The 17626-nt window shown below is 40.4% G+C and overlaps 2 protein-coding genes across 4 annotated transcripts; one reads left to right on the top strand and one right to left on the bottom strand.

Moving 5' to 3' along the window:
* The first annotated feature begins 4174 nt into the window (after positions 1 to 4174).
* LOC117537755 (N-acyl-aromatic-L-amino acid amidohydrolase (carboxylate-forming) B-like) lies at positions 4175 to 9663 on the top strand. 3 transcript variants are annotated; one of them, XM_034203093.1, is made up of 7 exons: positions 4175 to 4265; positions 5898 to 6124; positions 6278 to 6470; positions 7510 to 7588; positions 7692 to 7799; positions 8240 to 8352; positions 9094 to 9663. In XM_034203093.1, exons 2-7 carry the CDS (start codon positions 5898 to 5900, stop codon positions 9286 to 9288), a joined length of 915 nt encoding a protein of 304 aa, XP_034058984.1. In that variant the 5' UTR covers positions 4175 to 4265; the 3' UTR covers positions 9289 to 9663. The 3 variants fall into 3 exon arrangements, with proteins under 3 accessions (XP_034058984.1, XP_034058983.1, XP_034058982.1); XM_034203092.1 differs by having other exon boundaries at positions 7510 to 7603; positions 9094 to 9288; XM_034203091.1 differs by lacking the exon at positions 4175 to 4265 and having other exon boundaries at positions 7510 to 7603.
* Positions 9664 to 9949: 286 nt separating this feature from the next.
* cldnd1b (claudin domain containing 1b) lies at positions 9950 to 16979 on the bottom strand. The gene is made up of 5 exons (XM_034203094.1): positions 16826 to 16979; positions 16036 to 16546; positions 14853 to 14960; positions 14420 to 14557; positions 9950 to 11369 (listed from the first exon to the last, which is right to left on the bottom strand). The coding sequence occupies exons 2-5, from the start codon at positions 16319 to 16321 to the stop codon at positions 11149 to 11151; spliced, it is 753 nt and encodes a 250-aa protein (XP_034058985.1). The 5' UTR covers positions 16322 to 16546; positions 16826 to 16979; the 3' UTR covers positions 9950 to 11148.
* Positions 16980 to 17626: the final 647 nt, after the last annotated feature.

A 17626-nucleotide genomic window follows, 5' to 3' on the forward strand; every position in this document is an offset into this window, starting at 1 on the left:
GTGTGTGTGTGTGTGTGTGTGTGTGTGTGTGTGTGTGTGTGTGTGTGTGTGTGTGTGTGTTGTGTTGTTGTGAGAGAGAGAGAGAGAGAGAGAGAGGATGAGAGAGAGAGGAGAGAGAGAGAGAGAGAGAAGAGAGAGAGAGACGAGAGAGAGAGATGAGAGAGAGAGAGAGAGAGAGAGAGAGAGAGAGAGAGAGAGAGAGAGAAAGGGAGAGAGCGGGAGCAGCTTATGATCAAGTGACTGATCCGACTGGATTACACGTCTAAATGGAGCTCAGGACTTCCCTTTAGAGAGAGTGAGAGGAATGGAAGTGTTCGGAGGGGTCTTGTGGAGGGGAAAGATATGAAAGGTTAAAAGGTAATCATCATTTGAACATTTACTAGATTAGTGATTCCCAACCTCGTGTTCAGCACCCCTCCGAGCGGTCACAAGATGCATCTGTGGGTTCAAGGGATGATTTAATGGACAGGAAGGGAAATATATACGTTTTGTAGACATTCATTTAGACTCTTTTGGGAAATAGAGGGTTGTTGATACAAAGGTTTTCCTCTATGAAATGAATGATTACATCAACAGCAGGGCTTATAACTATATATGGTTTAATTCAGCAAGATACCTTGTACAGCCTCAACTTGTTGTGCAAGTAGCTAAAGTTAAACTATGATTTGTTGGATACTCATCTCAACGATAGTTATGATTCTCGCCAGCGGATTGTTTTGAAACTAGCACTTAATGTGTTTTTTGGCATTGTGTCCACCATTTCCAAAGCTCTTAATTGCGTGATTAAAATATGTACCCTAGTTACAACCTATTTAAACCTATAAATATAATATGAATGTCAATTAAATAGAGCTATATTATATTATAATGTTGACAAGGTTAACACTCAAACTGCCCTAACACTCATGGTGCAAGCACCTATTCCATGTTGGCCCATCTAACCCCACTGACACTGACTATAAACCCTTCACCCCTTTAACTATGAACTGCACATTCCAACAATATATTTTTCACATTTCTAACACTACCTCATATAAAACTGCAGATTTCTCCAATTTAAATGATACCCTTCACATGTTGTTGTTTGTTTATTTATTAATATTTCTTATAAACATGTATCTTACTTTTTTTATTAAACATTTATTTTAATAATCGTTGTATTTTTGACAACTTCATTTTCTGTACTGTGTATACAACATAGCAAATTCCTATCATGTGTAAATCTACCTAAACCTTTTTCTGATTCTATTTCAGCCATATCATTAAATTATAAGACGGTTAATTTTATGTCTACAGACAGTTGTGCCAGCAGAACTTTTCAGGTCATTCGTTAAAGCTTTAAAGTTACCATTTTACCAAAACAGTAAACTCACTAACCCCTGATTCAGAGCCACCTGTAATGATCAACCCTCAGCAGCTGTGAATGTAAATCTGTAGGCTCTTGTATCAGTGAAGCTGCCTGACCTAGCATGTAGTCTAATTGTTTTTAGAGAACTTCAAAGTTGTACCCAACTAACAGAATGGCTCTGATTGGTTTAGAAAGCAAACCACAAGTGGCCAACTCTGTTAGGGTTGAGTGAAGCAGGCAGGACCCAAATGCAGAATAAACAGAAAATACCTTTATTTCAAGGTTTTAAATAGGAACAAACAGAACACTACCCCGTGAACACAGTCATAGACAAACAAGGATCCAACAATGACAGACAGAAAAACCAGAACTTAAATGCACACAAGACTAATCACACAAACAAGACACAGGTGAGGAGGGAGGAGAAAACACAGGACATGGAGTTGGCAGGACCCCCGACGAAACAGGTGTCGGCTGGACCCCCAACAGCATAGGACATTGGGTTGGCACTGCAGGACCCCCGGCGAGACAGGTGTCGACTGGACCTCCAACGGCACAGGACATAGGTTTGGCAGGACCCCCGGCAGAACAGTAGTCGGCGGGACCCCCAACGAAACAGGACATGGAGTTGGCAGGACCCCCAACGAAACAGGTGTCGGCTGGATCCCCAACGGCACAGGACATAGGGTTGGCAGGACCCCCGGCAGAACAGTAGTCGGCGGGACCCGCAACGAAACAGGGCATGGGGTTGGCAGGACCCCCGGCAGAACAGTAGTCGGCGGGACCCCCAACGGAACAGGACACAGAGTTGGCAGGACCCCCAGCGGACCAGGACATTGGGTTGGCAGGACCCCCGGCAGAACAGTAGTCGGCGTGACCCCCAACGGCACAGGACATAGAGTAGGGACTTGAGTAGGGACTAGAGAAGGGACTTGAATAGGGACTGGAGAGGGGACTGGAGATGGGACTGGAGAGGGAACTCGAGAGGGGACTCGAGAAGGGACTTGAGAGGGGACTTGAGAGAGGGCTTGAGAGAGGGCGTAAGAGGAGACTCGAGAGGGGACATGGAAAGGGACTCCAGAGGGGACTTAAAAGGAGACTCGAGAGGTGACTTGAAAGGAGACTCGAGAGGGAACTCGAGAGGTGACTCGAGAGGGGACTCGAGAAGACACTCGAGAGGGTACCTGAGAAGGGACTCGAGAGGAGACTTGAGAATGAACTCGAGAGGAGACTCGAGAATGAACTCGAGAGGTGACTCGAGAGGGAACTCGAGAGGGAACTCGAGAGGGAACTCGAGAGGGTACCTGAGAAGGGACTCGAGAGGAGACTCGAGAGGAGACTTGAGAATGAACTTGAGAGGAGACTCGAGAATGAACTCGAGAGGTGACTCGAGAGGGAACTCGAGAGGGAACTCGAGAGGGAACTCGAGAGAGGACTTGAGAGTGGACTTGAGAGGGAACTCGAGAAGGGACCTGAGAAGGAACTTGAGATGGGACTCGAGAGGAGACTCGAGAGGGGACTTGGAAAGGGACTCCAGAGGGGACTTGTGTCGGCCGGAACGCCAACAGGACACAGGGCCGGAACCATGGCTGCTGGGGCCGGTACTGGAGCCCAAAGCATGGCTTCTGGGGCTCGGAACACAATCAGGAAATCAGACACAGGAGGGCAAACACAGAGACAGGAATCAACAGACAAGACAGGGGGTGAACACTTTTCAAAATAAAACAGGAAATCAGAAACATACAAAACACAACACAGACAGACCGTGACAAACTACCTGACATTTGATCTGAAGAATATAAGGAGGAGGGAAAAGAGTAAGCAAAACTCCCCAGGAAAAAGTGAATGAAACACAAGAAAGTAGAGGGCCAGCTAAAAACACTCTGTATTGTGGGGGAAACTTCTGTGTAGCAATGCAGGAGGAGTCACCGACTCAAAGGAGACACGGGGAGAGCTGGAGCTTTGATGGCAAACACTGATGGGTTTATTTGGAGCTTCGGCCGGAGAATTCACAAAACAAGTCAAAGAGTCAGAGGTTCTGACTTCACGGTAGAGTTGCAACGTCAATTCTGAAGAACTCTACCTCAGACCCATGTATTTAGCTAGTTCAGAGAGAATAATCAACATTGTGCATAACAAGATAGAATGATAACACCTCCAACAGGCAGGAACAGGGAGAGCACAGCAGCCAAGTCAGGACAGTATGAACTGATAAACTGGGTGAAAGTTATGGGCCTTGTATTATATTTATAATATACAATATTTCCCCAACATGTATGTGTATGTCGTTTTTGTATCAATTTGCATTCATTTGTGTCTGTGTCTGCATGTGAACGGAGTGCCTACTTTGCTTCAGGGGCGGTTCTAGGGGGGCCAGTGCCCACCTAACACTGACCTCCCTGTGGCCCCCCTAACAATGAAAAGTTTTTTGTTTTTTTTATGTATATTTTCTGGTACTCGGTTTGCCAAAAACCGCAGGATTTTGTTGCTGTAATGTGAGATTGTCCAGACACCCTTATGTAAAGTAGAGATGTAACTGTTCATTGCCTTTATTTTTATATAAATATGGTGTTAGTGCAAACATTGCACTATAACTTAAGCTGAAGCTAACAGTAATAACTATAAGATCTATCTGAAATAAATAAGTGTACTGAAACAAATACCAATAACTGTATTGCATTGTTTTCTTATGCGCAATTACTTCATACTGTCTAGTTCTCTTTTTCGTCCTGCATTTATTGTGCCCCCCTCAGAAAATAACTGGCCCCTCAGTGGCCCCCCCAGTCAAATTGGTCTAGAACCGCCACTGCTTTGCTTGCAGCTTATGAAATACTACTTTCCTGATAGGGTTTGCCTTTTAGGTCAAAGGTTGCTGAAGTCGAGTGAGTGCTGAGCAGAGCTGAACTTCGAAAGAAAGGTAAGCCGTGCAGGCCTGAACGTTGTGTCTTACATGTGTTTAAGTACAGTTTGCTTTTAGTTTTCTCTTCTGTGATGAGGAGAGGGTTGAAAACCGAAACTGTGTACTAAAATAGAAAAGATATCCTAAATGTTGAGGTGCCATAAAAGCCATAGTTGTGTATCTTTTGCCTCGGCAATAGTGAAAGGAGTTGCTCAGGAGGTTGTTTACCACAGGAGGTTTTGGTCTCTGCTGTGCAACAGCTGTTTCCTATCAGTGTAGAGGCCTCTCTGTCACCCTCGCTCTTGCTTCACACAGCGGCTAGTGAAATTATAATTTTTAAACTTTTGCAAGCTGTGACCCGATCTTCCAACTTGCTGATTGTATAATCTCTGCATTTCTCTGTAAGATGTACTCCGTCTGTGTAGAATCAGCAGGTCTCAGTGTTAAAGAGGAGGAGACGGAGACAGTTGTAATACCTGATATTGCACTAACTTTTAAATGATTTATGCACCAATAATGCCAATACTGCCATTAACTTTAAATTCAAGCACTGGCAGACGAAATGTCCTCTATGCAACTTGTTGTCAGACCATTTCAAAACACAAGCAGCCAGACAGCAAACTAAAACAATAGAGAATTGATCCGTTTTTCCCTATCTAAACCGTTACAGTTTGAGCAGAGTTGTGCATTTGTAGACTTAACACTTATCCCCAACTCTAGAAACAAAGGACTTGTAACATATATTATTATATTATATACATATCATGAGTAATAATTAGGTATTCTGTCCATTAGCTCGTCTACTGTGCTGTTTGTTCTCTGAAGCAGATGTTTGTTTTCAAGCAGCTGTTTAACCTGTTTCAGATCTCATTCAGTCAAAGCGCATTCCTGCCTCAGGTTTTCTCTGAAACTACCATTACAATAACAAACAAGACTTCCTATTCACACATAAGTTAAAACAATTTCGAATTAATTCCACAGGAACAGTTTTGGAGATATGTCATATTATTCCAACTAAGAATAACTATGGTACAAATATTTGTATTAACCACATTACATCCTAGTAATAAGTCATAACATATTCCTACTTCACAAAGATCAAATGATTGTAGAACAATTCATTGAAAATATAGACTATGGTGTTGTATTTAAACTCAGTAAATTTGAATTCCCCTTCAAGCGAATCAGAAATGACAAATGAAAACTACTGCTTTACTTTAAAGAAAAAATATTAACAAAAACCTTCACCCCTGTCATTGATTATCGAGTGAAATAAATAGCCATAAAAACACTTCAGGTTTATGACTTCCTCTGACAAGTTGATCCTGTTGATGGGACAGAAGAATAAATGGTCGACGGCAGTTAATGTGTTCAGGAAGTCGTCTGCAATCATTCAAAGAAAGTTCCAACAACAGACTGAAACACTTTAACCTCAGTTTCTGACCATCAGGTTGAACCTTATTTCAGCATCTGGTCACAGTAGTGTCTGGTTTATGTATAACCTGTTCATTACACTTGAACAAGTTTGGGCAGACCCACGTGTTTGTACCTTGTACCACGTGTGTAGGCGTGGGCTTCATGAGAGGGCAGGGCAGAATAAAGTAAGAGTTTTAAACATCTAACAATCTTACTTTTTGTTCCTGCCAACAGATGGAGAACGCCACTTTCTCGCCAGTGTCCCGGGTTGCCATTTGTGGTGGCACCCATGGAAATGAGATGACAGGCATGTACGTGGTGAGAGAAATGCAGAGACAGGAGGCAGATCAGACTGGATCTGTTTCTATAACCACCGTAATATCAAATCCACGGGCTGTGGAGGTTTGCAGAAGATATACAGAAAGAGATCTCAATCGCTGTTTCACAAAAGCCTTGCTGAGGTAATGTTGAAAAGAAAAGTAAAAGTACCAAACTTTAACAATAGTATTTTAAAAGCAACTCACATTTGAAAACTGCCTTGTAATATCATTATAAAAACGGCTAGTTTAGAGGATGCATGTATAAGAAAACTCATTACTTTTTCCAACTACCAGTTCCCCCATCACAGATTCAACCCCCTACGAGGTGAGGCGCGCCCAGGAGATTAACGCTCTGCTCGGGCCCAAAGAGAGCCAGGAGGCTGTGGATCTGCTGTGCGACCTCCACAACACCACCGCCAACATGGGCATGTGCCTCATCTTTTACTCCTTGGACTGGCTCACACTGCACATTTACAAATACATTCAGGTAAGAGCATGGAGTCATCAAGACTAATATTTACAATTAGATTTCATGACATGCATCTGACCTGGACGATGCCAAAGATTAAAAACCGCAAATGTAGACCATAAAGTGCTGGAGCTGTAGGTCCCATAAGGTTCAAATTAAATTATGTTTGCATTTATAAAGAAATACTGTATTTTACTTACATGTATTATAAAGAATACCCTATTTATCAATGAGAAAGGGTCTGAAGAATGTCTTTCTTTATGTTCAGGAAAACACAATAAGAGACCTGGGCGGTGGGTGGCACTAGAAGAGAGATTCATAAAAGTCTTTACTATTCATACTGGGGACCACACATTTCTGTGCAGAATATCAGACATCAGAAATCTTATCAAATCAAATCAAGTTTTATTTATATAGCACATTTATAAACGATTTTTGGTCGAGCCAAAGTGCTGTAGGCCTACATATAATAAAAATAGCCTACAGTAGAGACACCTTACAGCAAATACAACAGCACAGATTGTTCAGAATATCAGTATGAGAAAAACGACACCCTCTACCCTTAGACCCTCACATCACACAAGGAAAAACTTCCGGAGAAAACCCACAGTTTAAGGGAAAAATGGGAGAAACCTCAGGGAGAGCAACAGAGGAGGGATCCCTCTCCCAGGACGGACAGACGTGCAATAGATGCCGTGTGTAAATCGAAGAGATAATACATTTTACAGCATATAGACCGAATGTTAGGAAATGCATGTGTCTGTAATAAGAAGATGAATCCACGAGGATGTCAACTACAATCCTGTATTGATCCCACAGCGGGAAAACCTACAGCGTTACAGCAAAAGGGATAGCACAGATAGAAAAGGAATACATAAAATGAGTTCACTAACCCATGAAATTAAGAGGCAATCACATACTGCAGGAAGAAAGGACCTGCCGTATATCTCCATGAGGCAAAAACTGAATCTATGGTCAAATTCCAGATAAAAGTGTTATAAAGTATTTTATGTTCAAACTCAAAGGGCTTAATTGAAGCAACTTTTCTGGTTTTCAGAGCAACATGACCTCTGCGCCTGTGAGAGCATTGCTGATGAGTTCACCCAAATCTGAGGCTTACTCCTTGGAGTCAGTGGGTAAACATGGCTTCTGTAAGTGTGTGTGTATGTCTGCATGCATCCGAATAATTCGACTGATTATTGTGTTAGATACTAGAATTGCTTTTCTTGTTTTCTGCAGCGATAGAAGTCGGTCCTCAACCCAACGGTGTGCTCAGAGCTGATATCTTCAACATGGCGAAAGAGGCAGTGGATCACACTATAGAATGGCTTCATAAATTCAATTCTGGTAAGAAAGAAATATTTAAATAGAGAGATTATCAACAAATAAAAGTACATATTTTAAAAGGCACCTTCTTCATCTTTCCTTGTTTTGCTTACTGGGTAAAAATGCTATGCTTCTTGATGATTTAAGGAATCTGAATTTGAAGTTTTCTTTAAAAATAATGTTACTACATAATTACTTATCCATAGTGTTATCTAGAAATTAACATAGTTTAGTTTTTATTTGCTCAAGTTTGAGATCAATTCTGTCTAACCCAAGTACAACGGAGGGTCGTACAGCAGATATCTTAAAGTCTGGCCAAACCATAACCTTCTGCAAGATACCATCAGGGTTAAGAGAATTTTTTTTCTTATAATTTAATAAAGCTGTTATATTACCACGTTACCTCTGACACTTAGCCACCTTGAACACACCAACATTACAACTCATTACTTTGCCAACAGGAAGTACTTTTGAAGAAGGTGAAGTGGAAGCATACACTGTCGTGAAGAGTGTAGACTACCCAAGGGATCCAACGACCAATGAAATTACTGCTACCATTCACCCCGAGCTGCAGGTAAAGGACAAGTACATCTGGTGGAGATACATGCAAACATAAGCCTTCACTGAAAGCGCCTATTGTCTAACAACATTTCAAATAACAATGCATAAGGGTCTCGATGGGTCTACAAACAATAATCATCTTCGTCTTGGCTTCATTGAGCTTTATAGCCAGTTTCAGTCAGAACTCTGTTTGTCCAAAGGCAGAGTCATTAAACCATCTTTTCTTTAGCTAATCACAGGGTCAAACTGGTCAGGAAGCAGAAGAAATAGCTGTGAAGATACAGTATCTTATCAGTTTGTTAGCTGCCTTGTGCCTCTCATTCTCTGCTGGAGATAAAACTTGCAATGTGTTGTCAAAGAATGTAGACCATTCTCTCTGGAATATCAACAAGATAGCAAGAGAAACTCAGAGTTGGTTGGGCAGAGGCTCTCTCTACGGTGTCTCAGCATATGCTCGTCAATTCTCTGGCCCACTGATATGTCAATGTTGTGCTCACATCCACACTCTGTTGCCCCCATATTAGATATTGCAGGATTAGCTCTTTGCAAGAAATCGAACAAGCATAGTTTCCAAAATGTTAAACTATTCCTTTAAATAGTTTCACAGGGTAGTTTTAGTTACACAGTTGCAATGCAAACATGCAAGATTGCTGTGATTTAGAAATCTATGAGGGTAACAGTTAACTTGATACTTGCATTGTAAAGCTGCCCTGATGCGTTTGACTAATCTATGAGAGGTCTCGATCTTCTCCAGGATAATGACTTCAAGCTTCTGCAGCCAGGCGACCCCATGTTCCTGTCTTTTTCTGGGGAGACGGTGAAGTACGAAGGAGAGGACCTCCACCCTCTCTTCATAAATGAGTGTGCTTACTATGAGAAGAAGATTGCCTTCCATTTAGCCAAGAAGATCACAGTGACCCTCCCGTCTATAAGTGTGAAGAAGGACTGAGACAACGGAGACAGAAGGGAACCAAGACTTAATTTACATACTTCAAATTATAATCACAGAGATGTGTACACTATATGTATAATCATGTTTTAAATCATATCAACAAGAAAAATGTACTCGCCTGTGCAGTGACTAAATATTCGACAGTTGCTGGACATGATAACATGATTACCTCCTTATCCTTATCACTATACAATACAGGAGCAGCTGTGCAACAGTGCGATCTCTGGGAGGCAACAAAGGGTGTTTTTGTATTAAATCAGTTTATTCTGTACTTAAGTGACATGTATACATGCTGGAATTATAATCTGTACCTTCTGTATAATAATTAGACTATGACATTGATATTTTATAAACTGTGGCAAATATGCAAAACACGAATCAGTGAAGTTTTTGATGGTGTGATTTGACTTTCAAATGATTAGACGCTGATGACTTGCTGCTAAAATATGTTTGTTCACAAACTAAGTTTAGCAAGTTAACTTTTGCTCATTGCCACGTAACACAAAGTTGAGTTGAGGTTTATGGGAATACCTGGGAATTTAATATTGCTCTCTCGAAAAAAATAGCAACAGAAAAGCATTTTAGTTTTTCTTACATAATTTCAGTTTAAGGATTGACGATTACTTTTTACTATTAAAGTACACCACAAGAGAAGAAGTCAGCTAATATCAATTTATCAATACAGAAACAGTGTGCTTCAGAATACATAAAAACATTTACAAAAGCCTGTGTATACACACACGAGACGAATAACAAAACATTGTGACACAAAAACATCACAATTTGTAATCTGGTACATAGAAATGTGTAATATTGGTCACACAACAAAGTGACATATCATTCACTTTCCAGGCCGATGTTGAGTGTAGAGGCTTACATCTCTGAGGATTTTCACTTGCAAGTGAATTCGGCAATTTCAACTGTTGTTTAAAACACCCGTCTATTTGCTCTGAAGTATCATGGAGCAGTATTTAAAAGGCTTTAACTGATGCAATATTTGGCTGTCAAACCAGTCAGTCAGTTGGGTAACTGAACAAACAGACCTCTAGAAAGGAACAGACAACGACTGCAACCACGTCTAGAAAAACATTTCAAGTAGTTTAACAAATGTAAAGTGGCAGTAGTATAATTTTGGGGCTGAAACATTAGAATTTAAATGTTACAAAGAGGTATCAAGTTTGCGAAAGTGGCGTCAAATCAACTCAGTATTTTACGTGTTAATAGATATTTATTCTATAACACAGGTGCTAATGGGAGTGGTTACAGTTTAAGTGACATTTAGTGAACACATATCATGCTGAAATCAACAACTACCACAGATGACAGTAATGTCAGCTTAAAAAAAAAAGGCATGCAAAAATAAAACCTCACAAAAAAATAAATCATAAAAAAAGGCTTTTATAATATTTGTCATGCACTAATAGAGAAAGCTACCCTGGCTTAGATAAAGACGGGTTTACAATCTACCTATTACTGATTTAAGGGCAATGTGGTGAGCAGCTTTGGAAACAATGGCAAACAAAAAGAAGGCATTCAAATACAGCACACCAACACAGTTAACAACAGATAAAACAAATGACCCACAATATCTGGTCAAATACACTATAGAACATGCTTTGGCTAAGATATAGGTTATAGGTTAGAGGTTTGAGAAAAAACTAAAAGGTGAAATAACCAGGTTTTAAACCTTATTATAAGCACTCATGATTCGCTGCAAAAATGGTTAGGTGTGTTCCTGCCTAGATCTATGATATCCTGTTACTGCTTCTTTCTATTTAAAGATTGTTACAGAGGAAGTGACCGGTACAGATGTGTTTTTAAGAAAGTCCTCAGGTAAGAAGTTGTAGCAGTCTCTCTTTAGGCTACCCTGTACGCCGTCATGCGGCTGTAGTTTTTGCGGTGACTCCTCGCCGCCCAGAGAAACAAAGCAGCTGCCATCATCTGCAGGGGGAAGGAGATGAGGGCGAGGTAGAGGGACCAGCCCAACGAGCCCACCACCCCTTCTGGGGGAGGGGAATACTGCTGGAGCAAATCCACGCCCGCCAGGAAGCAGCAGACGGTGCCCAGAGTGCACAGACCTGAAGAGGAGAGACGCAAAGATGAAACACAAAACAGACAATCTGACGCACTGCTCGGTTTGTGGAGGTGTGAAGGCAGGAGGAGGAGAGAAACTAGAGAGTGAATGTATTATATTGAACAAAAACAGATTAATGCTGAGGCAAAACAATTTTAACGGCAACAGCTGGACCCTGGCTCAGAACAACTCCACTAGCTTCAAGTCACTTTTATCACTGTCAATCATGATTTTGCTCATACTGCATGTTGTAGCAGAAATATAAATAATTAAAGACCACCTCGGCATACCAAATATCACATACCAAATGACTGTGTATTGTCACAAGTCAACAGAGGTCAGGATCTACAACAATGATCGATGACATAAAGGTTTCCCTCATATTAATTATTCAAAGCAAAGGAAAAACAGTCTGATGTGTCTGGGAAATTAAAAGCTAAAGGTTTCATTACTAGAAGTCAGATATGAATGTATGAAGAGAAAACTCATCTTACAAGAAGAGAGCCATAAGCAGCACCGCCAGGCTGGTGTTAGTTTTAAGTTTGAGAATCATCAGCTGGACTAAGGCAAGCAAGGTTCAAATGCCTCCAGCAATTATTTTCTATTCAAGCTCACACACTTGCACCATCATTGTGAGTGAGTCAGACTCAGGACACTACATTTTAAAACGGTCCACATTTGCAGCCCCTATCAGTACATACCAGCTACCGTACCTTTGCTACTGTTAGTGTGTGTATTGATGCCGCCAAGACACGCGTTAAATGCTTAAGTGTTATTAGATGTGGTTTGTTAGTGTTACACTTCACAAAATAAAGTCTGCAGTGAGTTTCATTTAGTACAAGGTCTTCCCATTTAAATAAAACCAGCAGCCTGGTCCAAAAACAACCTATGGTGTATTTACCCTGTCCAATATAAATGATACATTGGGGTTTGCATAAATCCCAAGAGTCTCTTGCATTGTGTTTTCTTGTTTACATATTGCAAGATGGTGGAAAGCATCTTAAATCCAAATGTCCCTTTTGAACATTTGAACTACTATTTGTTATTTATTCTGTGGTCCATGGGTGAAATAAGGTAATGAGTAGGGGTGCAACAACTAATCGACTTAATCGATTACCAAATTAGTTGCCAACTAATTCAGTCGTCGATTCGTTGGTGACGTCATCACGTGTGTTTTACGCGCCGTTAAGCTCCAACGTTATTGGTCTTTTTATCGGTACTGGAGACATTTAAAAGATATATGTCATGTATTATTGCTACAAAAACATTATATCGCAGTCTTAGTGTCGCTACCTCGTTTCTAATATGCAAAAAGACAAACAAATGTGATGTATTTTCGATCAGACGAGATCTCTCTCCCCCGTCTGTGTGCGAGGGGGCGGGGCAGTTTACACACGCGGCTGCTACATGCAGCAACACACGGAGGAGATGGCGGAGAGAACGCGCTCCGAGGTGTGGTTAAACTTTACCCGTCTCGATGTGGACAATGCTCGTTGCCAAAAGTGCAATAAGAGTTTAGCATGTAAGGGCGGTAACACGAGCAATTTGTCTAAACATTTAGCAAAAGTGCTCCACATTCAGACGGAGGAATGCACCGGGTTCGACTGTCTTTCTAGTAGCTCTGTAGCCCCATCCACGAGTAACGTTTCCACGTCAGGTGTTATGTATGCTAGCAGCAACACACAGAGTTAACTACATTATACAAACATGGGTTAATGATTAGAGGTAACTGAGTTATTTATTTAGTTAAAGTTTCAGCTATTTTGTTTACAGTTCTGTTTTGGGCGGCTGTGGCTCAGTGGATAGAGTGCTGGACTTCGAATCAGGGGGTACCAGGTTCGAGTCCCACTGCATGTCGTTGTGTGATGGCTAAATAAGAGCGTTTGAGAAATTGTGCAAGGCATACAGTAATAGTCCGAATTGTCGATTAATCGTTTCATTAATCGATAGATTAATCGATTATCAAATTAGTCGTTTGTTGCAGCCCTAGTAATGAGTAGTGCTGTAGCGACTTCAAAATATCGTCGACGACATATTTCCGCGTCGACACCATAGACTATATATATGGTCGCCACACACACGTGGGTCACCCTAAGCAACAAGCAGTTCGCAATCGCACTTCTAACACAATGGAGACTGAAACGGCTATCACCTCCTCCTCACAGGATTGCGCACGAAGCCCTCAAACGAAAACATCTCGCCCTAGGTCTTCAAAAGCATGGGAATATTTTAAAGTTAGTCCAAAACGCAAAGATATTTATATATTTATATCTCACTGAGACTGCTGCTTGACCGGAAGCAGCAGCTAGCTGTGGTGGCAACCATTAGCAGCTAGCATTTGCTCTCCGATTTTTACATACAAATGGAATTATGGATTATAAATTCAATAATTTTTTTATACATAGACGTTAAAAACCTATGGATTAACCGATTCAGCCGCGTTTTTTCTCATTTTAATGCCATTGAACACGTATTTTGATCAGATTGACAGCTACGGCGGTGAGACGATCTCCCTAGAAGCTCTGTGAAGGTACGTGTTGTGATGACTGTATTTGCTTCCCCTGTCGTGAGTCCGGATCACTCAGTGATGATACTATGTACCTACATAATCTGTGGAGTCTCAGCTTTAATCGGATATCTTGTATGTGCAGCTACGATAAGTAATAAGGGTACTTTTATCTTGAGTTCTGTGCCAATGTCCGTTAGCATTTTTCGCTCAGGGGTCATTTAGATAGCATTTTAGTTTGCTTCTTATGAGACTTGTGTTTTGTTTTGTGTTGGTAAACATGGTTTGTATCGTCAGTTAGCTGAGATTATTTCCGTTAATCTGGTATAACACATTAATAGGTTCTTAAATATTAAGATCCCGAGACACAGCATCGTGAAAAAAAAATTTTTTACATTACTTTTTTTTACATTACGTTTTTTATGAATTTAACAACAGAAAAATAATCGTTCGATTAGTCGACTAATCGATCAAATAATCGCCCGATTAATCGTTTTCAAAATAATCGTTTCCCCCCAGCACTAGTAATGAGCATGCATTTTGCTCACCTGCGAGCAGATGGAGCACTCCCACACCCAAGGTGGGGGTGAAGCTGCGGCACAGGCAGGCGCAGACCCCAACAAGGCCGCCAAGGAACACCAAAGCTAGGGACACCAGGGGTAGCAGAAACTGGCACCTCCACAAGTCTGGAAAAATAGAGAATATTAACTAAAAAAATACTTTCAACGCCTACAAATAAAACATTAATGTTAAAAAACATGGCAGCTACACATTAAGACATTGAAGGAAGAAAACAAAGAAAATTGTCACAATTGGATGGATATAAAAAAGCATGAGGAAGTGGAGGCTGAACAGTATATTGTGACTAAAATTCAGTTTTTAAAGCCGTTTTTATGGTCTAGCGAAATTGGGTTCAAATGGAAGCAGGGTGAACAGAAAGCACAACACAAACGTGGATGAGGGGAAACAGGGTGGACTCACATGTTCTCAGCAGATCTTCCTCACTGTTAGGGTTTCCGAGATGTTTGTACTTTGGACTGAACTGCTGAGGAAGAGTGAAGCTCACACACTGCCTCTCCATCTTCGGATCTGAAGTCAAAAGAGAAAGCACACATTTAAATGAGCAGTCATCATTAGCTAAAACCCATGGTGCAATGTAAGCTTGAACAGCACGAGCATAAGCAGTACATCATCAGATAATACACATGTGTTATCATTTTGACTGAAGAAGCTAGCTCTATCAATGCAGGTAACACTGCAAAACAATGGGCAATGCAATGAGTCATTCATTACACAGATAATATCACATTTGATTTTCAACTTTTACCCTTAAGTAACTTTCCAAGCTAGCCAAAAAAGAACCATTCTGTACCATTTTAAATAATCATAACTCTAAAGAGGTATTCATCTGGTGTCAAGAAAACAATCACAAATTTCATCAAAATAAAATGATATATGTCTACTCGCATTTCCCTGTATTGCAGTCAGACATTTGGTGTCTCAAAGTTTGTGATCTAAACTGCAATTTAAAATAAATCCCTCCCTAACCATGCATGCATCTGCTTAACATCAGCTTACAATGTCAGTGCTTCCTAATAGTGTACAAGTACATTTCAAAAGTTCGTTAAAAAATCATCCCTGTATCGTAATGTATAATTGAACTGTGTCTGTGGGTTAGTACAAATATTTGTATTATTTGAGTTTGATTTAATGATGGTTAAAAATAGGATGATGTTTTTTGTTGCCTGAAATTATCTGTGGTTTTGCTTTGTTTCATGCTTATGTTAGTGATCCTAATAAAGTATAAAGAATGAATTAGGGAGGATTCAAGAGGCTGTATCTGAAAGAAACCTGTAGAGATGGATAATCTGCAATAATGCACATTCTATGGACAAGCTTGCACTAATGTACATTCTCATAATATTGAAGTGACTGTTATTTTGTACATATTGATTGTTATGTTTTTATGTAGGTCTTAATGTGTGCACATGTAAAAATGTGTCTTTGACTGTGTATGTATATTGGCACACATCTTTTTATATACATTTGTTTTAATATTCCGGATTGTGGGAAAAGGTATTTCGATCTCTCGGTCTGTACACACAAACTGGAAGATTGACAATAAAGATGACTTTGATGTGATATCTTCAAAAGGAGCTCATACCTGGCTCTTTGAACCAGTAGGACCGGCCTGGCACCAGTATGCACCTCCACCACAGCCCCAGGGTGCCGTTCAGGCGGAACAGGGTCTCGCTGTAGGTCTTCTCATCAAACTCTCCATTGATGAACTCATTTCTGAGCTCGGTGGCGTTGCTCCCCTCACGTTTCCCCGATGGACAGCTGTACTGGTACCAGTGCTGAGTGCCCACCGCCACAGAGAGGTACACCGTGGCCATCAGGCTCAGCACCGAACCGATCACCAGAGCTGTGGCATAGCGATTGTCTACCATGATCTAGGTCGTTTTGAGCTGGTGTATACAAGAATAAACTGCAATTTGATTAAAGAAATGTATGTAAATGTATTGCCTTGGTATTTCCGCTTGGTATTAAGGCACCACGGCATGTCTGTTAACTATTGTCAGATAGTAATGGCAATGAGTATCTCAACATGATACTCGATTTAATAATATTGCAGCATTTTTGAGAAACGTCCCAAACACGGAGGCGTTCAAATCCTGCAGAAAAAAACAAAAATACACATAGGTTAATGTAAACCTTTAGCTATTAAGTGTTTCTTGCTGTGTTACATCCTTTAGTTTGTTAGTTTCACGAGAAAATAGTAAGTTGTTGATGGTAAACAACACAGATATAACAATAACAAGGAAGGTGGCTTCCTGTAACGTAGCGTCTAATTAGCTAGAGCTAATTATCGTTTGCTACAGCTGGCTACATATGAAACTTTTAACAATTACATTTGACAATTAAAAGTTAAGGATTCAATTCACTTTATTTACCTCATCACGGGAACTGTCGAATATTGGCGTTGTTTCGTCTGCTCTTTACATTTTCAACAGGCCTCCGCCCTTTTCTTCTTCTCTTGCTTTTGGCGGATTGCAAACAACTTAAAAGGTGCATACCGCCACCTACTGTACATGAGTATGAATCATCACATCATTCCAACCATAGACATCTATGATTCCAACTCTTTAACTTATGCTCTAATAAAAATAAAATTAAAATAAATAAATAAAACCATGAAATAAATAAAACAAAAAACAAATCTGTTCTTTCCTGACCTAATGTTAAATTATTTTTCTCCGCCCTCTTCTTTTACGTGGGTTAGTTTTCTTCTTTTCATTTGTTTAGTTTTATCGGCGCTTAGCAACCAGCGTGTTAATACACTAGCGCCACCTTGTGCTCCGGCGTGTTACTGACATTATATTTACCAAACAGAAGAGAAGCAAATAGCCAGAGGTGGAAGAAGTACTCAGACCTTGTACCTAAGTAAAAGTAGAATTAACAAAGAATTGGAATACTCTGTTTCAAGTACGGATCCTGCATTTCAAATGTTACTCAATTGTAAAAGTATGAAGTATGAAGATCAAAATATACCTACAGTACCAAAAGTAAAAGTACTCTACTAATGCAGATTGGCCCATTTCAGAAAATAAATCATGTTTTGATTATAATGATTGATGCATTGAAGTGTTATCAAAGCTGGTAAAGGTGCAGGTAGTTTTAATGACTTTGTATACTGCAGGGTAGCTAGTGAATTTAATCCAGGTGTAACAAAAGTCCCTTTTAAGTGTTGTTCA

This window comes from Gymnodraco acuticeps, unplaced genomic scaffold (genome assembly GCF_902827175.1).
Source record: "Gymnodraco acuticeps unplaced genomic scaffold, fGymAcu1.1, whole genome shotgun sequence".
NCBI classification, from domain to species: Eukaryota; Metazoa; Chordata; class Actinopteri; order Perciformes; family Bathydraconidae; genus Gymnodraco; species Gymnodraco acuticeps.